Here is a 22,269-nt window from a genome sequence, read left to right as displayed (position 1 = left end):
AGAAGGATTTGTTGTTGCGAGACGTAGCAAAACGGCTTGTTCATGGAAGACCCAGGGTGACAAGCCAGCCATCTTCGCGTCGCGGAATGTGATTGGCTCAAGTCGCGTCACTGCACACGCTGACATTAGTCCGCCACGTGGGAATGCGTCTGTGCCGAGCCGGACCCTGAGGTTCAGTCACTCCCCTTTCCTTGCCACTTGCATCACTGATCAATCTGCAACATCCTCGACAACAGCCAGCTCATGTCCTTCTCAACTTCTCATTCTTCCTAGAGCACAGCTTAAGTGAACATCAATCCAAAGTCAAGCTTTCAATTCTACCGCTCTCTTCTGACCCAATAACCCCAACGTTCTAACCTCCTTTTCAACCTTCCACTTCACCGCAGATCCGCGATCGACCTTCACATTCTTCGAGACCAGCACCTTCCTCCCGGCTTTTCCAACACCTACTTCGGTCTTTCTATCAGTCTGCCCACTCCATCTATATGCCGCCTTCCTCCTGGCTTAGAAGCTGCGCGCCTCCGCAACTCCCTGCCGGCTGCCGCGTCGGGCGCCGGTCGACATCGATCTTCCGTCTTCGACACCATCGGTCGCTTAGCTCAGCTGGTTAGAGCATCGTACTAATAATCTGTCTGATTATCAGTCATGCGGAGGTCGGCAGTTCGATCCTGTCAGTGATCAGTTTTTGCATGCTCGACGTCGAGCGGAGCGAGAGCGGCGTTGGAAGCGTGAAAGAGCGATGATTGGAGGAAGAGAACGGATGGTTGGAGGATGGGGGAGCGGTGTGGCGGATGAGTGATCATGGAAGCTTCAGTGGATTGTCCCGCGGCCTCCGCCCTAGCTAACGATAGGGGACCTGCCCAGACACTTTTCCTCGCGCTGCAGAGCTCAGAAATCGACTGGCAGTGAATAGCAATCAAGGAGGCACAGGAAAACACCAGACGGAGGGGCTCTTTCTTTCTCGGAGTCTTTTACCAAGCGAGGGCTCGAGTTATCTCGGAGCACTGCAACTTTCGCCATGTCCTGCTAACAAGCGCGTGGAGAAGGTCGCTGGAACATATTCTATCAGGTACCGTCCACCAGGCTGTATGTGTCGGCCGGTCTGCAAGCTAGACATTTGGGTCATATCGGGGGCCGCCGCCTTTGCACGCGACGGACATCCCCTGTCACGTCTGGAAGAGCGGACCGAAAGTTATGGCCTCTGAACCCAATCTTTCCCTGCTATTCGCATCCGGTCCGTCGGACTGTGGTGTCCTTAGGTGGTCGGGAAGCTTCGCCACGTTGTTGGTTCTGCCGTATCCAACTTTCGCCTCATCGCTACGCGCCTCCTATATGCCTCTGTTGCCCATCGCTACCTCTCTTCAAGTCGAATTTGAGGGTACTGGATGCTTCCGGGTACCTTCATGTGCCTCAAGCTGCTCGGCGCCAGGCTATGCAACTGATCGGCGTTTGCGGATCCCTGCGTGGGAAGATGATCGGACTTCGGACTCACTCTACAATTTGGTGTTGACCTGGGTCTCCACAACGGCTGGCGCTTAGCGTTTCGCACTCGTGTGAGTGTGGGACTGCAGTTCTGCAACAAACTCGACGTCACACGAGCTGTGCACACGAGTCATCGGGGTTGGATGCGGGGAACCAACATCGTTAACCAGAAGAGGCAGTGGTGTTGTCATTGGAATCTGTCGAGCCAGATTGGGAAGCGTTCAGGAATGCTTTCTCGCTTTGGCTGCTGATTTCGCTTTCGCCAGGCACAGTCCGAGTTTGGATGTTCTGCTCTGCTTCCATTCTACGGACAACTCCTTCAATTCGCGAGCAGGGACAGACCGGGGGGGCTGTCTGCAAACACAAAACGCGCACGCACCCAGCAAATGGCAAGGTTAGCAACTCGTGAGAAAAGGTACCTCGGCACAAGACTCTTGGCCGTCTTCCTGCACGGTGCACGGAAGGTGGCAGACGCGATCGAGCGGACAAGATGCCCCGCTTTCTGCGACACAAGCACGTTCCCGCCATCTCTTTCTCACGCCCAGATCTGGCTCACTCCCTGCAGTCCGTGCTATCGCTGCAATTACCGTTTCCGACGCCTCTCTCCGTGATTCACCCTATCTATCATGCGGCGGTCCGGCAACGGCTGGCCGCGCCACGGACACGGCACACGAGCATGACTAATGACGGAGCCCCAGCTCGGCCACAGTGGTTGCACTCTGCAACGCTCTGTCTGGATGAGCAAGCACGTGTGGAGGGCCCCACCCCCTCAACCACTCCGCACCGGCCGAAGTGAAAGTAGTGTGGGAAACGTGTGTTCCGGATTCCAGCATAACGTCAGGCTGCTAGTCATTCAGGCGTTGCTAGCCCACTAGCCCATCAGATGGACCGCTTCACAGAGACCCAAGCAGTGGCCTGATACGACTCGATACGTTTCTCGAGGAACACGGCAAGGGACACTGCAGCGAAGACTGCTCGTAAGGCCAAGAAGGCAACAGTGCCTCCTGCCCTTGCCTGGTGTTGCGGCAGCATTTGAGTCCGCTGCTCGGCCTCCAGCTCCTTCAAGCGCCTAGCAAACGCCAGACAGTCTGCAGACACCGCGGCGAAACCATTTAAGGTGGCTTGGGGAAGTGTGAACACGCGCCGTGACGGTGGCGGCGACGCCTCGTGCGGGGTTCTTCTGCAACTGACATGACCCCCCGCACGGGGCCCGGTGGCCGACAAATAGCCGCAATGGATGGCGCAGGATTGGGAGCGTCTCGGCTCGGCAGGAGCTGTCTGGTGCACGTCCACATGCGCTAGATTGCTAGAGACAGCCGTCGGAACGTCAATGTGGGACCATCTCTCGTCATGGTTGCGTACTGTACGTGCGCGACACGGGGCTAGTCACTCTAGCCTGACGTTGGTGACGAGTTGGCCGATGCTTATCGGGTGTGCCGGCGGCCTTGCGGCATGCAAGAGAAGCCCAGCGACGTAGGCTGTGGAGTGCGCATGGTGGCTCATGGCGTGGTGGTGGTGGTGGTGGCTCATCGCTGTCGAAGATTGCGACACAGAGCAGGTGCGGTACGGCCTTGGGCCTGCGAGCCGGGCAATGCTGGGTGAGACAACAGGAGACCAGGAGAAGGCTTAGGATGCCCAGGGTCGGAGTTTGGGCCCCGCTCGCATTGGTGGCCTTGGTCAGGCCCGGCCCAGGAACAGGCACGAGGCACGCCGGCGGTGATGCTTGTCTCCATTCCGTGCTTGCTGCGCTGACGATCTGGTGCCCGCAGGCCCACTGCAGAGCCTACTCCCTCTCACCAAGCACCAGCTTCCGATGGTGTTGTGTGGGTCGACGCCAGCTCCAATCCCGGTTGCTGCTTTGTCTCCAGGAAGCATTCAGCCAACTCCAGCAGACTTCCAGCGTACCTGTCCGGATCGAGCGTCCCGTTTGGTGATCAGCATCCGTGTTACCGTGTCGATGACAAGGTGGAGCGCCATTTCAATCAATCCCGATCTGGGCATACAAATCTCATGGAATCAACTAGGAGTGGGACAAACGCGTCATGAATACGGCCCAATGAGCTTCAGACGCCCAAATGGCGACTAGCGATACAGTACCACTTCAAGATATATTCAATCATTTGGTTTCACGCGGAACGAGTAGGCTGCAGGCTGGTCATTGCTGTCCAAGCTGGGCAGGTGGGTGAGGGTATGAGGGTGGGGAACCCAACAATACCGAGCTGGGCCAGATTCTAGATCCTGGACACGGGCACAGCGGCAGTGCACGCTGTGCGATCTGGGCAATCTGGACTACCTGGGCAGCCTGGGCAATCTGGGTGGGCTATCTCGCAGTCCTCCTAGCCTCCTCGCTCTGGACTGTGGGCGCGCGGGACCGCACGCGTGAGCGGAAAGTCTCCACCCACCATCCTTTCCTACAGCACCCCGTGTGTCCCCTAGCGGCCCCGCATGTCGCACCTCGCTCTGGATATCACGTCGCTCCCTACAAGCGCTGTCGTTATCAGCGACCATTGCAGCGCCATTTTGGCTTTGTTCGATGGCGCCGTATTGACTTCGTCCCCAAAACTTGTGAATGCGGGGCTCAGCGCGGGGCCAAGAAGAAGTTCAAGCTAGACTTTCCGATAAAGCTGCGCGGCGCGGCGTTGGCTCAAGAACCAAAGCCGATGCATGTCTTCTGAGAGGGAGGGCTCAGAGGGTGTGGTTCTCCCGCGCTACCGCCATCGTTGAGTCTAGTTTGTATGAGTGTGAGTTGCGGGTGGAAAAAAGCGTGGGAAGAGGCAAGACCCAGGTACGTTCTTGCACCCTGTCCGACGCGTCCGCATGCAAAAAGTCAGATCGCGGAATGGGCCTTCTCCTCTGGCCCCTCGCTGCCGCCTTCTGTGCACAAATGTCGAGAGGACCAGCACTGGTCGTTCCTGACCCTGGAGGTGCTCTTTTTGTCCAGACCGCCGGCTGGGCTCGAGAGCTCGAGAGAGGGGAGAGAGAGGGGGAGGATTAGGCTGTGAAAGAGGAATTTTTGGTCCGGGGCGGGCCTAGGGTCTTCTATAGCTCTGGCGGACGCCCCCCTCAGGCAAAGCCCTGGGTGTGTCAGGGACAGCCCATCTCCCACCTCCTCCTGCACTTTGCGTCTGGCTGCTCGAAGCACAGGTGGGTGGGAGGATGGCAGCTTGGGAAACACTCTTGCCTGGATTACTGATAACACCTCGCACTGTCTGCAAAGCACACGATCGCGTCCTCTATCTCGATCTCTTACTCTTTCGTACACACTCCTTCACCAACGCTAGCTTGTCGACGAGCGACAGCGACAACGACGACAGCGGACGAAAAGCCACAAGCAGCCACCGACGCAACGACCCAGCCCCTTCGACACTCGGACACGCACGGTCGTCTCTCCGGATCGCCCCGCAACGGCGCAACAACGTCGTCGTCCTCATCCCGTGCCCATTCGCGCGAGGTCAGCGGCCCCCCGCCAGTGACTCTCCGGTGACAGTGACGATCTGCGCAGCGAGTGTACGTGTGCTCCGTGCTCTGTGCTGCTGGATAAAAACGACGCGGACGACGAAAACGTGCGCCGTGAACGCGACTACCGACGCTCATTGCGCTACCCTCAAGCCACTGCCCATACAGTCACATACCGACCCACTTACTCTGGGTGAGTCCTCCCATTGACCCCTTTGCGGTGGGGTAGAGTGTCAGTGCGTATCGGCGGGTGTGCGCAGGCTCGTCGGCGTGCTATGCGGCCGAAAAATACTCGGACCTCGGCCATGGCCACGGCCACGGCCACGGTGTACAGGTGTGCTTGCTTGCTGAGCATGGCTGGGTGTTGCTGAGCAAGCGATGCCAGGCTGCATCTGGGTTTTCCAGGAACGCAGGCGGGCAGCCCTTACTTGCCCCCTTCGGCTCACGCAATGGGCGACCCTGGACGATCAGCCAGCCCAGCCCAACTCGGGCTCAGCCTAGAGCCCAGCCATGCACGCCATGCACGCCATGCACGCCATAAGCAGCCCAGCGGCGTCCTCTGACTGGTCCGGGTTCCGCCGTGCTGCTCTTGGGACGCTAGTGCATGACATCACCACAGCCGCAGCAGACGCGACACCGACGCCGATGCTGACTACAGAGTTGCACGCGTAGCGCACTCGTCCCATCCTCATCGGAATTTTCAGACCTGTCCGGACCAGAGTAGTGACGACGGCGGCGGCGGCGGTGCATCTATCAGAACATCGACAACTGGTGAGTACTTCCCCTCCATCACATCCTTTTCCATCTACGAGCGAGCAAGCAGTGATCAGTGAGTTGTGCACACTGGGGGAGTTATAGGCGTCAGGACTAGCTCAAGCACCAAGAAGACGCCTGTGGGACGCCGAAAAACGCCCATTCATGGAATCTAATCTTTCCCCAAGTCTGGACCATTCTTGGGCTGGCTGGGTTCATCATTCACTCAATGCGTGGTGGTGCATCACTCGCGAAATGACCAGGAATGGACAGAGACACGGGAATGCACACGCAGACCTCCCAAGTCGCGCAGCACATGATCACCTGCTTCCTGCCATCCCCCCCTTGGCCTTGTCTCTTCCTCTTTTGCATATGCTGATTGTGTCTCTCTCTTTCTCCTCCTTCTTCACTATCTCTTTCCGATCCGCATCACACATCGACCGATCGCTGCGATCACCGGCTGCGCCCGTGATACGACGGCTACGGCTACGCACTCGGCCTACTGCGACGAACGACGCGCCGATCTTACCCCACCACTACACCGCGCCTCACTCACCGACACACAACACAATCTCCCCCCATCACACAACTAACAACAACATCGCCATAACGGAAAAACAACGCGCCCCCCCTACCTATACCAAATACCAATAATGTCCTCGTCGCCCGTTGCTCTCTCGCTCCCCACTCGCCGCCCGACAGCCTGCACCTAGACTCCCCACTGCCGACTGCCAGCTTACACTACAACAGCATAGACTAGACTGCAAATCCACTCCTTCCACTACTCCTCTCACTTGTGCTACCCTACATCGCACTTGTAACCTCCTCTTGCCCGCCTGTCTGACCCTCCCGTCCGCCTTCCTTAATCAAGACATCTCATCGCAGACACACCAGTCCTCTCACTCTAACCAAAACGTGCCTCAGGTGAGTTCTCTCTCTTTCAGCTCTTGCCTTCCCTCCTCTCGTCCTACTACGCCGCCGCCCAACTCCTCCTGGCAAGCCACCCCCTTGCCTGCGTACTTCGTGTGCTGGTATAGCCTCCAGCGCACCCGTACGGCCGAGATAACAGGGGCAAACGTGCACTCATCAGCGGCGCAAGTCTCCGCAGGATTTGGGGCAGGACAGCCGTGTTTCCACTCGTCGCACTCGTGTGTTCGCGCCGTCCGTTTCCCACACCCCGTCGCCTTCGTCGGCTGTCGGCGTGTACTAGGCTGCACCGTCGCACGCAGATCTGCACACTGTAGTGGGGCAGTTGCTGCCGCGGTGCCGCGGTAGCAGAGGTTCATATAGCCAGAATTTTCTTGCCTTTGATCTTTGTGTTGTTCACTGTCTCTCCCCTCCCCATCTCCCACTTCAAAGACTCGGGCGCAAGAGAAGCCAGAACCGACACTGACAGAGACAGCCAGCATGTCATACACAGAACCGGCTGCCCCACCGCTCCCCAAGCGACCGTCCTATGCGTCGCCACTCGCGCGGCTCGGCCAACGATGCGGCGTCTCTCGCGACTCTGTCGTCCTCTTCGCCGATGCCGGGTATCCCGAGGCGATCGTCGGCGGCCGCAGACAGCAAGCCGCTCTTCGCGACGACACCTCGCCACGGCAGCGCGAGCCCGACGCCGAAGCATGAGTTCCCCACGACGAGTCACCTGGGTCTGAGCCTTAACGCGGCCGCGCCCTCGTCACAGTCACAAACAGGAGATTCGCCAGAATCAACTACCTCGACGCTTGTTCCCTCCACCCCTGAAGAGTCATCGCCTCCACCCCTCAGTGTGAGCCGCCGCTTATCAGCCCGCGGTGACCACTCGCCCCCGAAGCTGTCGCTGCTGCAACGCCAGCGGTCAGACCCCCGGCGGTCGCGACCGCTGTCGGCCGGCGATCTGCCATCGCCGCCGGAGCCGACGTCGGCCGTGTCACCGGGTTACGAGATCCGCACCATCCGCAAGAAGTCGGGCGAGATCGTCAAGCCGTCACTCAAGACTCGGTCCATGTCGACGCCCGACTTGGGCCGTGGGGCGCGCACCCCCGGCGAAGATGGCGACTCCCCGACGCGGTCTTCGCATGATCTGCACACGAAATCTGTCCGCTTCAACGATCTGGGCGGGCTCGAATCGGTCGTCCACTTCCTTCGGGGACAGAAGGTTACTGCTTTGTCGCGATCGCCCGACGATCCCCCGACCGAAACCGACACGGACAACGATACGGACCTGTCGGACTTTGTCCACTTCCGGACGAGGCGGAGCCTCGCCAAGAGCCAGGCCGAGGAGAGCCGCGAGGTACAGGTGGCCGCTTCCAGCTCTGTGCCCCGCCTCCGTGTCGATTTCGGCCCCGGCACCCAGGGTATCCTCAAGGACGAGTACGTGATCCTCGAGCGGTACGACTTGCAAAACGCCCCTCTCGCGATGCGCGGCACCGTGCTTGTCCGCAACGTCGCATTCCAGAAATGTGTCACTGTCCGTTTCACGCTCGACCACTGGCAGACCGTGTCCGAGGTCTCGGCTCAGCACGTGTCGCACGTTCCTGCCGCCACCACGGGCGACGAGGGTTGGGACCGCTTCGGGTTCACGATCAAGCTCGACGATTACAAGCGCAAGATTGAGGAGCGCGCGCTCCTGCTCTGCATCCGGTACAACACGGAGGGCGGACGCGAGTGGTGGGACTCGAACAACGGCGACAACTACCGCTTCACGTTCAAGCGGGCTGCAGCTCGCCGCCCCGCCGCGCGCTCGACCCGCCCGCACTCGTTCCACGCCCACAGCCACAGCGATGCGTTCGGATTACCGACGCTCCGCCTCGGTCGCCAGTCGGCGATGAACAGCCGTGATGTGCGCAGCTGGACTTTCCCCCGTACCGGTTCTCAAACCGCTCACTCGTCGCAGCCTGAGACCAACGCCAAGACACACCAGTCGAACGACGCCAAGGACAAGGACCCGTCACCCCCGCAGTCACCCCCGCCAAGGGCCGCATTCGAGCCGCCCGTCCGCCCGGACGTGCACTCGCATCTGCGCCTGAAGACGTACTGTGCTCCGTCCCCGCCTCCTTCGCCACCGAAGTCCACCATGGCTGCTCTGCCGCTGGCGCCGGTTCGTGGTCGTGCCGGTGGCGCCGGCAACTCGCCCCCAATGACGCTCGTGCACGGCCGTCCTGCTAACTCGTGGCCTCCTGCTATCCCCGTCACTGCTACAAAGCGCGATGCTGCGACCAGCCCGCCGCGCGACAAGGCCGGTTCGCCTCTTCCCTCGACGCCGCCCTGCACTGGCGCTGCGCCTTTATTCGACAGCCCGACGCAGACGAGCAGCAGCGGCAGCGGGAGCGAGGACGAGAAAAAAAACTCCAACGGCCCCCGCAAGAGCCGCAGTAACGGCAACTTGCAGGCTCTGGCTATGGACGACCCAGCGACCGACGCTGCGGGGCTTATCACGCCCCCGAGCAGCAACTTGTCCTCGCCCCCTACGCCGAGCGCCATGTTGCCCGTTCCGTTAACTCCGTCGGCCACGGCATCGGTGGGATCGACGAACGACTCGTCACCCCTGCTCACCGTCCCGCCAAGCGACGATGAGGATCACGGCCCCGGCCTACCCGCCGACAGCCGCAGGATTCTGAACGCAGCGACGTATCAGGAGTTCATTGACAAATTCTGCTTCTTCGAGTCGCCGCCGACCGTCTCGGCGCCGCTGGCCGAACCGACCGCGTACCGCCCCGTATGGCCCAAGAGCGGCCTGTCCAGCCCGAGCAACGGGTACGTTGGCCGACACGCTCTGTCGCACGCCCACTCGCCCCGCGCCACGACCCCGACGCAAAAGACGTACGCCAGCGAGGCGGACTACTTCTCGGAGCGCTCTGCTACGCCCACCCTGAGCACGGGCTTTGTCACACCACGCTCGTCCCCGCCGACGCAGGCGAGCATGGCCGCGTGAGCGCCGCGAGCACCTCACCAAGCCCCTCCAACAGACTGGCCATGCCGGCCTGTCACAACAAAAGCATCCAGTGTAATCCACCAAGATACCCAACCCAAGCATTGTAAAGTACCCTCAGTATCAAGTATCGTTCTCGTTTTTCCGGCCACTCATCAACCATCTACCTACATTACACCGCACACCACAACAACACAACCTGTCCACCACCACCACCTGGTATTAACCCCTGTATCCCCCCAACGTACCAAAACCATAGCCCCCCCAACTCGTATCATCACGTACAATATTGCGCCGCGTGCGAGCGCTATGTAAGCCAAAAGCAAAGCCCGAGAGGCGTGTCTCATACTTTGGATGCAGCAACGTAGAGTCTGATACATAAGCAAGAGGGCAAAGAGCGCAATGAAGGTGAAAGGAGGGAGAGAAGGCAGATGAGGAAGGGCAGGGGGGGATGGATTCGCCACAGATGGCATGTGGGACCCCACACCCGGAAAGTAAGTAGAGACACGTCGCGCGTTCCCGGTCCCTGGGCCGCGAAATGACCACAGCTGAGCCGTCATCCGCCAATCGATCTGGATCTTATCTCTGCGCACTCCCATCACCACCACCACTTCCAGATTTTACCTCTTCGCTCTGATCGTCGGCTATTCCCTGCGGCGCAACCTCATCGACTCCGAGAGCGACGCGACCGACACCCAAAGCCGAAGCGACCGAGACACGGAACGAGGAGGAGTGAAGCCACGATGACATCCCGCCTAGAGCCCCTGTTCCACGCGCTCGAGCTTGAGCTCCTCATCCCCGCTGCTGGGGTGGGGAGCCCGCCGAGCCGAGAGTCAGAACTGAGGGAATGGTGGGATGATATTCGGAACAGGGAGAAGAGGGATACTGCGTTCCTCGGTGAGTCCGGCCTCCAGGTCGCCATCCTTTCCCAATCTCCTCTCTCTTCCCACGATTCAGCTTCCTCCACCCGTATCGCCACCTTTCCTTCCTTCCTCACTGCCCGCTCACCGTTTTTCAACGCTGAGAGGGAGATGAATGGGGGAGTAACGACGCGTATGAGGCATATTCACTGGAACGTGACATGTGGAGGCTGCGACGATCTAGCGGACAAGTACTCGCTTCGCGGCAGCGGATAGCGGCGAGGAAGCTTCTCCCGCTGTCGCAGTTTCCCACCAGCTTCGTTCGCACCAGGCTACAGCTCGCCATTCTGCATCTTGCTCTCTCTCCTCCTCTCTCCATCATCTCATTGTTCCCTTTCATCACCATTGCTTTCTCGATCTCGACCGTTTCCATCCACCCACTCGTCCCAGCTACCCACGGTCGATCAAGCTAACAATCAGACGAGAAACTCTCCTACGCCGTAGCCCTCACCCTCCCCTCGTCCGCATTCGCCGACCCCGAGTCCGACATTGCCTCTGCCGACCCCAGTTCCAGATCGAGCGGGGCCGGATCCACGCCCACAGAACTCAGAACGCTCGCCCGAAACGTCCAGCTCACAGCGACGGCGAGCTTCCTTCCTCCGCAGCAGCGACGACCGGATCCGCGCTTGAGCATTCCGGCGCAGAACCGGTTGAGTGCCGCGAGTGTGGGATCGTTGGCGCCGAATGCTCCGTGAGTACTGTCTGCTGTGGGGCTGGCTTTGGTGTTTGCGAGAGGGGTGAGGGAAGGCGATTGCCACTCGCGCCTCCTTTGGGGGGATGCTTAGGTTCGCTTCGATGTTTCGTAGCTCATACGCTTCCAGCGTCACTTGCACTCACTCGCTCTTGCTCGTGACGTCTCACCCGTCACCACCGGCTCGCTTCACTCACCGCTCGCCGCTGACGCCCAGCAACACTCCCGGAACTCCCACTGCCGCCCCTGGCGGGAGTGCTGTTAGCCCCGCTCGTCCTCCTGTCAGCCCTATCGGGGTTGGTCCTTCTGCTGCTCGCGGTGCAGAGGCTGGTGGTAGCGCTGGCGCTCGCGCGACTGCTCCTGACGCGACCCAGGGCGGTCCTGGCACCCGACCCGCCTCCCAGCACTCTCAACCGGGCACGCCCACCGCTGCCGGATTCCAACAGCAGCCCAACGTCCAGCAGGGACAGCAGCCCCAGCCCGGCGCTCCTAATCCGAACCAGGCCCAAACGCAGGCTCAATCCCAGATTGGTCAGGGGCGGCCAGGAGTCCCGAGGCAGAGCTCAAACCTCGGACAGAGCAACGTGACCCCCGCGGTGCTCGCTGATGGCGCACCGCCCCTCACTCCCGTGCCCCTCCCCTTTACCACAGGGGAGGACGCACGCTACGCCGCCGTCGAAGGCGTTACGATCTGGGAGGGCGCGGTTGAGACGCAGGACGACGCGCGGCCCGTTGTGTTCAAGACGAGCGAGGGATGGACGGCAGTGTGGCGCGGAGAGGTGCCTGTTGGTGAGTGGGACTTGGGCTGAACGTGGCCCAAGGAGCTCGTGGACCATTTTGTAGAGCTGACCCGCAGTCTATGTTCGCACGCAGATCGCCAACCCCGTGCTCGCCCTCACAGTGTCCGCGACGCTGCGCGAAGGCGGAGCGAAGAAGAACCGGCCCGCCAACGATGCCGCGAGCATCATCACAACGCGCACCGAGGAGACGCTCGAGGAGGACGAGGAGGAAGCCACCGACTTTGCCGAGATGGAGGAGATTGATCTCTTTGGCGGGCTCGTCGAGGATCGAATGCCGGCATCGCGTCTTGGCCCATCGCTGCGAAATGACCTGAATCTTGCCCCTGTGCTCGAGACACCCGCCGCGTCACCAGCCACGCCGATCCGCACAGGCAGCGGCAGCACGCTGCGCAAGTCGTTCCGGCGTGTGTTGGATCTGTCCTCTGGTCTGAGGGTGCGCATGCGCACGCTGTTCCTTCCCCAGCTTCTTCCGCCGGGGTCCGCCAACGACATCGAGAGCGAAGAAGGCGAGCGGCGTATCGTCGTGTGCGTCGAGGTCGAGAATGGTCCCGATGCGTCCGCACACGACTTTGAGGTCCGCGGCGTCACGGTTGAAGTCGGGGGCAAGGGCGCGAAGGCGAGCACTGAGCTGCTCTGTCAGCCAGGACAAGATGCCAAGCCGCCACGACCGACGTTCCCTCTCAGCCTAGCGCCGTTGGAGCAGTACAATCTCCTGTATCTCGTATCGATTGCGGCGGCGGCGGAGCGCAGCAAAGCTGACGACCACCGTCCTGTCACCATCGTCCTCACCGGAAGGCCGAAGCGCGTCCGAGGGGACGAGGTCGTGTTCCCCACCGCCTCATTCGAGTCTCGCTGGAACTGTGCCCTGGACCTGGGTCCGTTCTACGCCTCTCTCCCCCCTGCGCCGCCAGCGCCGGCCGCCTCGGCCCCTGCACCCCGACACGCAGCGCACAGGATCAGCAAGCCGACTCCGCCGACACCCAACGCCATCGCAGGTGACAAGCGCTACTCCCTGGCCGCGCTGCTCGCGAACGACAACCAGCCGAAACCGCGTCCGGGTGGCCGGCCCTTTGTGCCCTCCCAACTCGTCAGTCGCGTAGTCAGCGCGCGCGGCGCCCCAGTGCACACGAGGGACGACGGACACGGCCTCCTCGTCAGTGTCAAGCTGCTGGGCAGCGACGCGCTTGACGCCGAGGAAGTCTCTGGCGGCGCGCCCAAGATCCGCGCGCTGGACACCTTCTCCGTCGAAGTGTTCGTGCACAACCGCACAGACGCCGTGCGGCGGTTCCGTCTCTCTGTCCCCGCGCGAGCAGAGGAAGATAGGGTGCGCGACGCGTGGGCGCGGCGGCGGAAACGCGCAGCCGAAGAGCAGAGCCATGGCGCCGACGACGGCGTGCTCGCGGCTATGCTGGCGCAGCACGAGGCGGCGGCGCCGGCCCTCGTGCCCCTCGAGACGGACATACGGTGCGGCCCCCTCCTGCCTGGGGCCAGTCTGTCGACGAGAATCAGATTCCTCGCGCTCAGAGAGGGCACGCACCGCATTGAGAGGCTCAGACTCACGGGCAATGGGGACGAGTTTGATTTCGTCATCAGCCCCGTCTTAGAAGTTGTGGTTAGCTAGAGCGAGAGCTAGGATGCTGATACAATGCATATGTCTACACTGGTACTGGTCCTCATCTGTACACTCTGCTGCTCTCCCTTCCTCCCTTCCTCCATCTGTATCTTGGAAGCCCTCCCAAATGGTACTGGGGATGAGACGCTCGACTAACGCGAGTGAAGGCACTGCTGTCAGCTTAGCCAACACTTTCAGCTTACCTAGTAATCGTCCTCTCCCTCTGAACTCTCGTCCGCGGGCGGCGGGGCAGGCGCAGGCGCCGGAGCTGGCGCAGGCGGCGCCGGACTCCTACTCTTACTCTTACTCTTCGCCTCTTTGGCCGCCGCCTCGCGCGCCGCCGCTGCCGCCTCCTTTGCAGCCGCAGCCTTGGCGCCCGGTTTCGGGCCGGGTTTACTGACGGGTTTATCAGGCGAGGCCGACTTGCCCGTGACGCCGGCTGACTTTGGGCTGGCACTGCCCGAGCCGGCTTTCGTGAATGGCGAGGCCGAGTGGGCCTTCTGAGTCGCCGCCGACTTGGGCGGACGCCCGAGCTTGGAGGGCATCCGGGGCGGCGCACTGCCGGACGTGTGGCCTTGCAGCTTCTTCTTGAAGGTGGGCTTTTGCGGGGAGGCGGCGCGCTTGCCGTTTAGTTCTTGATGTTAGCTTTCTGCTGTGCTTTCTGCTGTGCGCATGGGAAGCTTGCGAGAAGGGACAAAGGAGGGGAGGAGGGAGACAAAAGGGGGAGAGCCCGACTCACTTCTCCGCTTGCTCGAGACACTCTCGGCATCACTGTCCTCGCTGGCGAGGTACGGCGAGGGACTGGCCCGATCCGTGCCCAGCCTCGCCTTGGCCGCCGCCATGCGCGAGGCGCCCCGCCGCGTCGAGCCCGATAAGCCAAGACACGACGCCAGATGCGGCGCGTAGCGGTTTGATGTGATCTGCAAGTGTCAGCTGAGGTGTCGATACTGGAAGCTGCGCAGAGCACGCCAAGGCTAAAATACGAGACTCACTGAACGACCGCACACGAGACAATCGAAGAAGGCATTACCACTCGAGTCGACGCGGCCGCTGCCTGAGGCAATTCCTGTTCCGCCACCCGTGCCCTTCTCCGGGCCTACGGCGTAGCCGTTTGATCGTGACGGCGTCGGTTCCCGCGACGACAGGGGTTGGTGCGACCGACACCTGTTGTTAGCTTGATCCTACCATGCAATCAGCTCCCTCGCCACTAGTAGTGACGTGGGGACTTGCCGCCTCCATTGCAGGTCGCAGAGAATGTCAGTGTACCCACCTCGTCCCACACTGGCTGCAGACGACCTGGCCGCGCTTGATCTCGCGGTGCGCCTCGATCGTCGTCGTCAGCACAGAGTCGCCGAGCAGCTCGTCGAAGATGGCCTCGGCCTGATGTCAGCTTAACTACAAATGAGAGGTAGCTCACCATCTGCCTGATCTCCTGTTTTGACATGACTGGAGTGCTGGAAACAGTCTCGAGAGCTTGCCGATACCGATGGAGGAAGATGCGGGACAAATGACGAGGAAGGCGGGAGGAACCGATGAGATCAGCCCGTGATCGCGGCGCAGACTGGTGGCCAGGGGACAAGTGCTGCTAATGTTGGTCCCTGTGAGACTCTTCACGCTGATGACCTTGACCGATGGGTTGGATGGGCTTGCGGAGGTCGGTCTCTCGAGATGGTCGTCCTCCGGATGATGCTCGATCGAGGAGAAGCTACTGACCGGGCCGCGCTCAACGCCGAGGACAAGGACAGGACAGGACTCAGGGTCAAATCCGGCTTGGACAATCTCCCAACACGTGGCCTTCCCAGTTATCAAAGAATGAACAGCCGGGTGTCGTCATTCTTAACCGACCCCTCCTGTTTAAATTTCAGTGGAAGCCTGAGAGCATGCGACCTCCACCTCTGTAGCGGCCAGAATTTTGCTGGGACCGGCGACCGCCTACGAGGACTGGACAGGCGTCAACATTGCACCTAGCCCTCTCACAACACACACAACACCATCCCCCCCATGGCGCCAAGTAAGAAACGCCAGCAGCCGGGGAACGACTCCCCGGCTGTCAAGAAGCCGAGAACAGAGGCTCGCCCCGCCCCGGCCTTCACCTCGGCACTCCAGAGCGAGGAGGTCGACTTCCCCCGTGGCGGCGGCACATCGCTAACTGCCCTCGAGGTCAAGCAGACCCGCGCCGAGGGTGCGCGACAGGCCGACGCTGAGATGGGCAAGACCTTCAAGAAGAAGAAGCTCAGCACGAGGCAGATGCAGAAGGCGAAGAAGGAGAAGGCCACCGCCGAGAGCGACGCTGCCAAGGCCGAGCGGGATAAGGACACAATCCGTGTCGAGGAGCTCAGCTACAAGCGTCTTGTTCCCGGAACACTGGTGCTTGCGCGGGTACACACTGTTCTGCCGCTGCACCTCGTTGTCTCGATGCCGAACAACCTGCTCGGACACATCCCGATCACCGAGGTCTCCAACACGCTCACGGCCGCACTCAACGCCGACATTGACGCCATGTCCGAGGACGAGGACGAGGAGGATGAGGAAAAGGAAGGTGCCCCCGAGCTCACCGACATCTTCAGGCCGGGACAGTACATCCCGACGCGCGTCATCAATACGTTCCCGACCGCCTCGCAGGCGTTCATCGCCCAGTACCCCGTGTCCGAGACGACTCGTCTCGCCGCCCGTGTCGAGCTGACCGCCGTGCCGGAGAAGATCAACCTTGACGTCGCCAAGCAGGACGTCGAGAAGGGATACCGCATCGTTGGTGAGGTCCTCGGCGCTGAGGATAAGGGATACCGAGTCGGCCTCGGCCTCAGCGCCGACACTGGTCTCGCTGGAGTCGAGGGCTTCATCCCGATCGAGGAGGTTGAGAAGAACGCTGGCGGTGAGTTGCTCCATCCCTCGCATTGGCTAACTCTCAGGAGCTCTTATTCCCGGACAGCTCATCCCTACCGTCGTTTCCGAGGTCAAGGCTGGCGGCCGCGTTGTCAAGCTTACGCTCGACCCGCAAACTCTCATTCACAGCAGCCTGACCGAGGTCTCGAACATCGGCTCGCTTCTCCCCGGCCAGCTCGCTTCGTGTCTCGTTACTGCCGTCGTCCCCTCTGGTCTCAACGTCAAGATCTGCGGTTTCTACGATGGAACCATCGACATTGCGCATCTCGGTCTCGGTGAGGACGACATTGAGGACCGCTACAACATTGGCAAAAAGATCAAAGCCCGTATCCTGTACGACACTGTTGCCTCGTCAGAGCGACGATTCGCCCTCTCCGCCCTGCCGCACATCTTCAACCTCGCCTCCCCCGTTGCTGCCGACGGCGAGACTCCCCTCGAGATCGCGATCCCCGTCGGCAAGACGCTGCCGAGTGTCAAGGTCATCCGCGTCATCCCCGACTGGGGAGTTCGTGTGCCGCACCGACGACGGCCTCGAGGGCTTCACGCACATCTCACACCTTTCCGACGAGCGCGTGCCGACGCTCTCCAACTCGACTGGCCAGTTCAAGGTCGGCACGTACCACCGTGCGCGTGTCATTGGCCACTCGCCGCTCGACGGTGTCATGCTCCTCTCGTTTGAGGAGAAGGTCCTGAACCAGGTCTTCATGCAGGTCGGTGAGCTGACCATCGGTCAGGTGCTGAAGGGCACCGTGCGCAAGCTGTCCGACAAGGGTCTCTTTGTCAATGTGCAGGGCAACGTCGATGGCGTCGTCTGGCCGCTGCACTATGCCGACATCCGCCTCAAGCACCCCGAGAAGCGCTTCAAGGTCGGTGCCTCGGTCAAGGCGCGTGTCTTTGCCATCGAGCCCGCGCGCAACCGTGTCGTTCTCACGCTCAAGAAGTCGCTCGTCGAGTCCGACCTCCCTGTCCCGGGAAGCTTCGCCGACGTCACGGCCGGCGAGATCACTCCCGCTGTCGTCTCCAAGATCCTCGACAAGGGCTGCATTGTCGACCTCTTTGGCGGCCTACGTGCTTTCGTCCCCCAGTCCGAGGCTAGCACCAACTACGTTGCGAACCTGAATGATGTCTTCTTTGTCGGCAAGGCCGTCAATGTGCGCATTACCGACGTCGACGAGCACAGCCAGAAGCTCGTCGCGTCCGTCCGCCAGGCGCTCCCCACGGCCGTCGCGGCCGAGAAGCTCGAGGTCGGCTCCGATGTCTCGGGTATCGTGGCCCAGATCCACGCCGAGCAGGTCGTCGTCACCCTCATCCCCTCGCAACTCACTGCGCTCCTGTCGCTGGCCAACCTGTCCAACCACCGCGGCATGGGCGTCGACGAGCTCCGCAAGAGCCTCAAGGTCGGCGAGAAGCTCGAGGACCTCGTCGTCGTGTCGAAGAATGCGACGAGCGGCCTCATCATTGTCGCGAACAAGCGCGCCAAGAAGGGCATTCCCACGGGTATCTCGACGCCGGCGCGGAACTTTGACGCCATCGCCGTCGGCGACGTCCTCCCCGGCCGTGTCATCAGCAAGACGCCGCAGGGCGCCATGGTCCGTCTCGGCAAGAAGATCCGCGGCCGTGTCGCGCCCACGGACGCTAGCGACGATCTCTCTGCTCCGGGCCTCAAGGTCGACGACGACGTGCTCTGCTGCGTGCTCAAGGTCGACGCCGAGAGCCGCGCCATCGACCTCTCGACGCGCAAGTCGCGCGTGCAGCCCTACTCTGCGCCTGCCATCGTCGACGCCGAGATCAACAGCACCGCCGACCTGAAGGCCGGCCAGAGCGTGCGCGGCATCGTGAAGAATGTGGCGCCCAACGGCCTCTTCGTCGCGCTCGGCCGCTCCGTCACTGCCCGCGTCATGATCAAGGAGCTCTTCGACGACTTTGTCAAGGACTGGAAGGCGCGGTTCGCCGTCGGCGACGTCGTGTCCGGCAAGATCCTTTCTGTCGGCGACGACAGGGTTGAGATGACGCTGCGCACCAAGCCGCGCAAGGCTGGGGCCGAGACCAAGCTGACCCTCGCCGACTTCAAGGAGGGCCAGAAGGTCGAGGCGACCGTGAAGCGGGTGGAGAGCTTTGGCCTCTTCCTCCGCATTGACGGGAGCGATGTGTCGGGCCTGTGCCACCGCAGCGAAATCTCCGACAACAAGAAGCAGGACGTGAGCCAGGCCCTCAAGGGATTCCGCGAGAAGGACCATGTGCGCGCCGTCATCACGAGCATTGACAAGGAAAAGGGCAAGATCAACTTTAGCATCAAGGCGAGCCACTTCTCGGACGACTTTGGGGACAAGGCGTCCGACGAGGAGGAGAAGGAGTCTGGTGACGAGGAGGAGGAGGAGGAGGACGGCGACGACGAGTCGATGGAGCAGGACGACGAGTCCTTCGTCATGCCCAAGCTGCTCGGCGACAGCGACGACGAGTCCCCCGACATGCTCAAGCTCTACTCTGCCGATGCCGAGATGCCCTCTGATGACGAGGAGGAGGACGACGATGAGGACGAGGACGAGGAGCCTTCCGAGGACGAGGAGGAGATTGACACGGCGCCGACAGAGGACACGCCCGGTGCGCAGAAGCGCGTCTCGACGGCGGGCGGGTCGACGGCGCTCTCCCTCTCGGGCTTTGACTGGAACGGCAATGCGGCCGAGTCTGATTCGTCCGACTCCGACTCGGAGTCTGACGAGGAGGCCGCTGCGCCGAAGAAGTCTTCCAAGAAGAAGACCGACCTGACGGCGGCCGAGGCGAGCGGCGTGCCCCAGTCCGCGTCCGACTTTGAGCGTGCGCTTCTCGCCAGCCCGAACTCCTCCTTCCTTTGGATTCAGTACATGTCCTTCCAGCTGCAGCTGCACGAGATCGAGAAGGCGCGGTCTATCGGGCGGCAAGCGCTGGACCGCATCGCGTTCCGCGAGGAGGGCGAGAAGCTGAACGTGTGGATGGCCCTTGTCAACCTCGAGCTCGGCTTTGGCACCCCCGAGAGCACAGACAAGGTCCTGAAGCAGGCGGCGCAGTACAACGACGCGCGCGAGGTGTACATGCGATACGTCGACGCGCTGGTTCAAGCGGGTAAGGACACGCCCGAGGTGCTCGACGAGGTCTTCAAGCGCCTCCTGAAGAAGTATTCGGCCTTCCCGCAGAGCTGGCTCAAGGCGGCCGAGGCGTCCTTCCGCAGGGGGGACGTCGAGGGCGCGCGCTCCCTCCTCTCCCGCGCCCTCCAGTCCCTCGATAAGGCCAAGCACGTCCAGATGCTGGAACAGTTCGCCCTCCTCGAATTGAAATACGGCCAGGCCGAGCGCGCCAAGACGCTCTTCGAGCAGCTCGTGTCGCGCTACCCGAAACGCCTCGACGTGTGGAACGTGTACGTCGACCAGCTGACAAAGCTGGGCGACATTGCCGCGGCGCGCAACCTCATTCAGGGCGCGCTCGGGCGGAAACTCACGATGAAGCGCGCCAAATTCATCTTCAAAAAGTGGCTTGCGGTCGAGAACAAGATTGGAGACCGCAAGGGACAGGAGAACGCGAAGGAGAAGGCGAGGGAGTGGGTTGCCGCGCACACTGCGCCTGCCGATGGGGAGGACAGCGATGAGGAGGAGGAGGAGGAGGAGGAGAGCGATGACGAGTAGAGCTTTACACACTGTAGATGCCAAAACACGACCAGGCGGTCGTGACACCTGTTTAGATCTCATATTTTTTTCCTAGTATTTTCTCAATGCATTGCACCGGATACAAAATACATGTTGCTTCACGGGGACTCTAACGAAATGCAAGAAGAAGTATGGAGGGGGAGTTCAAGAGAAGGAGTGACAAGATGGTGTACAGGGAGAACTTCACTCAGAGTACGGCGGCTGCTGCTCCCCGCCCTGTCCTCCCGGCGCCTGCTGTCCCGGCCAGAACCCGTACTGCTGAGCGAACCTCGGGTTGATAGCGGGCGCGTTGCCCTGCTGACCGCCCTGCTGCTGCTGTTGCGGAGCGCCATACTGCTGTCCCTGCTGTCCGCCATACTGTTGAGGGTTATAGAACCCGCCCATGGCCCCCATACCGCCCATGTTCATCGGCATGGCCTGCATGCCTCCCATGCCCTGCATACCCATCGGCATGCCAGGCATGCCCTGCATGCCCATCATCGGGTTCATGCCGTATGCAGGCTGCATGGGATTGTACCCCGCCGGCGCATAGGGCATGTTGGGGTATCCCTGGGGATTGTTCGTGAAGCCTGGGAACTGGTCTCTTCCAGCCATGGGACGTCCTTGCCCACGGCCTCGTCCTCCCCTGCCTCCTCCTCCTCCTCCCCTTCCACCGCGCTCGCGGCCCTGGCCCTGGCCACGCCTCTGCCCCGGCGCGCCCGCCGGCGTCTCGTCGTCGTACACGGGCAATCCCCCAGGTCGGGGCGGGAGATGGGCGGGCAGTTCGGCCACTGGCCGTCCATCACCCCCCGAGGCAGCGGCTCCACCACGCTTCGCTTTCCTCTTCGCCTTCTTGAGCCGCTTGGCTTCCGCCTCCTTCTCGTCGTCGCTCCACTCGCGCTCGTCCTCGCCCACCTCCTCGTCGTACACGTTTGAGGCGTCTGAGCGGAATCGCGGGTCCCGCACCGCGTTCATGTCCACGAAGAAACGGTACTCCTCGGACGCAGGGACGAAGACCTTGTCGCCTGGAGAGATGGCGGGGATGGAGTAGGGAGGCGGGGGAAGGCGGAGATTGTAGAATGGCTGGGAGAGGGGACCGAACGTGTCGTACACTACACCCAACACCGCACCCGAGGACGTGGCGAGGATGGAGCCAGACTCGAGGTAGCCCGGCAGAGGGAGGGCTTTGATGATGAGCGTGCCGGAGGACGTGAACTTGGGCTCGGGCTTGGAGTCGACGGCGTCCGACTTGGGTTCCTCAGTGGCAGCGTTGGTGGCACCGGTAGGCGTCGAGTCGCCCATCTCAACGTCGTCCTTCGTCTCGGTCGTGTCGGCGGGAGCTACAGCAGGAGCAGCAGGCTCGGCGGGCTTCTCCTCGGTAGTTTCAGGCTTGTCTTCGGCCATCGCCTCGTCCTTGCCTTCCCCCTTCTTCCTGTCCTCGCCGGTCCCCTCGCCCTTCTCCTGCTTGGCGAGCCAGTTCTCGACCGCCTTGTCCTTCATCCAAGACACAATCTCACCCGCACATGTAGTCGGCATGTCGGCGGGAAGCTGGGCAATCGGCGGCGCAGAGACGGGCGGGAGAGGCTGTTCGTGTGCGGACATGACTGGGCCAGAGTCGTCGTCGAGCCCCATCGCCTCCATCATGGCGAGCTCCGCGTCCTCCTCCTCGTCCAGCTCCTCCTCCTCGCTATCGCTCATGACCTCATATCCGTAAAACTTGTCGAGTTTATCCCTCAGATCCTTCTGCTCCTCGTTCGTAAGCGGCTTGGGCTTTGACTTGTCCTTGGGCTGCTCGTCGTCCGACTCTTCCTCGGAAGAAGACTCGAATTCGGAGCTGGACTCCGAGTCCGGCTCGGGCTGGGGCTCGACGGGTTTCTGACCCTTGGCAGCCAGCTCGGCCTCAATCTGCGCACGTCGCTGAGCTGCGGGAATCGCCGGCTCGGGGTCCGCGCCGACCACGACGCCGGCGTCCACCATGGCCTGGATCGCAGCCAGGTCGGCGGGCACGTTTGCCGCAGCGGCCGGAGCCGCGGGAGTCGTAGTCGCAGAGGCGACGCCGGACTGCCCGCCGAGGGCGTTGTCGATCTCGTTGTCGCTGTTGCTCAT

At 61.7% G+C, this 22,269-nt stretch overlaps 5 protein-coding genes and 1 non-coding gene across 6 annotated transcripts; 4 read left to right on the top strand and 2 right to left on the bottom strand.

Annotated features, from left to right (window-relative positions):
• Positions 1-588: 588 nt before the first annotated feature.
• A1Q1_t178 lies at positions 589-681 on the top strand. The gene has a single exon. It is a non-coding gene; the product is annotated as a tRNA-Ile (tRNA).
• Positions 682-7,147: 6,466 nt separating this feature from the next.
• A1Q1_01160 (uncharacterized protein) lies at positions 7,148-9,604 on the top strand (the record flags this gene model as incomplete). The annotated part of the gene is made up of 1 exon (XM_014325435.1): positions 7,148-9,604. One exon carries the CDS (start codon positions 7,148-7,150, stop codon positions 9,602-9,604), a length of 2,457 nt encoding a protein of 818 aa, XP_014180910.1.
• Positions 9,605-10,344: 740 nt separating this feature from the next.
• Positions 10,345-13,633, top strand: A1Q1_01159 (uncharacterized protein; the record flags this gene model as incomplete). The annotated part of the gene is made up of 4 exons (XM_014325434.1): positions 10,345-10,677; positions 10,947-11,212; positions 11,328-12,001; positions 12,069-13,633. 4 exons carry the CDS (start codon positions 10,345-10,347, stop codon positions 13,631-13,633), a joined length of 2,838 nt encoding a protein of 945 aa, XP_014180909.1.
• Positions 13,634-13,827: 194 nt separating this feature from the next.
• On the bottom strand, positions 13,828-15,068 carry A1Q1_01158 (uncharacterized protein; the record flags this gene model as incomplete). The annotated part of the gene is made up of 4 exons (XM_014325433.1): positions 13,828-14,258; positions 14,364-14,544; positions 14,617-14,805; positions 14,895-15,068. 4 exons carry the CDS (start codon positions 15,066-15,068, stop codon positions 13,828-13,830), a joined length of 975 nt encoding a protein of 324 aa, XP_014180908.1.
• Positions 15,069-15,625: 557 nt separating this feature from the next.
• Positions 15,626-20,163, top strand: A1Q1_01157 (rRNA processing-related protein; the record flags this gene model as incomplete). The annotated part of the gene is made up of 3 exons (XM_014325432.1): positions 15,626-16,496; positions 16,534-17,012; positions 17,077-20,163. 3 exons carry the CDS (start codon positions 15,626-15,628, stop codon positions 20,161-20,163), a joined length of 4,437 nt encoding a protein of 1,478 aa, XP_014180907.1.
• A 204-nt stretch (positions 20,164-20,367) lies between these two features.
• Positions 20,368-22,269, bottom strand: A1Q1_01156 (transporter; the record flags this gene model as incomplete). Its single annotated transcript, XM_014325431.1, has 1 exon — positions 20,368-22,269. The coding sequence occupies one exon, from the start codon at positions 22,267-22,269 to the stop codon at positions 20,368-20,370; it is 1,902 nt and encodes a 633-aa protein (XP_014180906.1).

The sequence above is a fragment of the Trichosporon asahii genome (assembly GCF_000293215.1).
Source record: "Trichosporon asahii var. asahii CBS 2479 unplaced genomic scaffold scaffold00048, whole genome shotgun sequence".
Lineage (NCBI taxonomy): Eukaryota > Fungi > Basidiomycota > Tremellomycetes > Trichosporonales > Trichosporonaceae > Trichosporon > Trichosporon asahii.
This window is presented reverse-complemented; position numbering and strand designations above follow the sequence as displayed.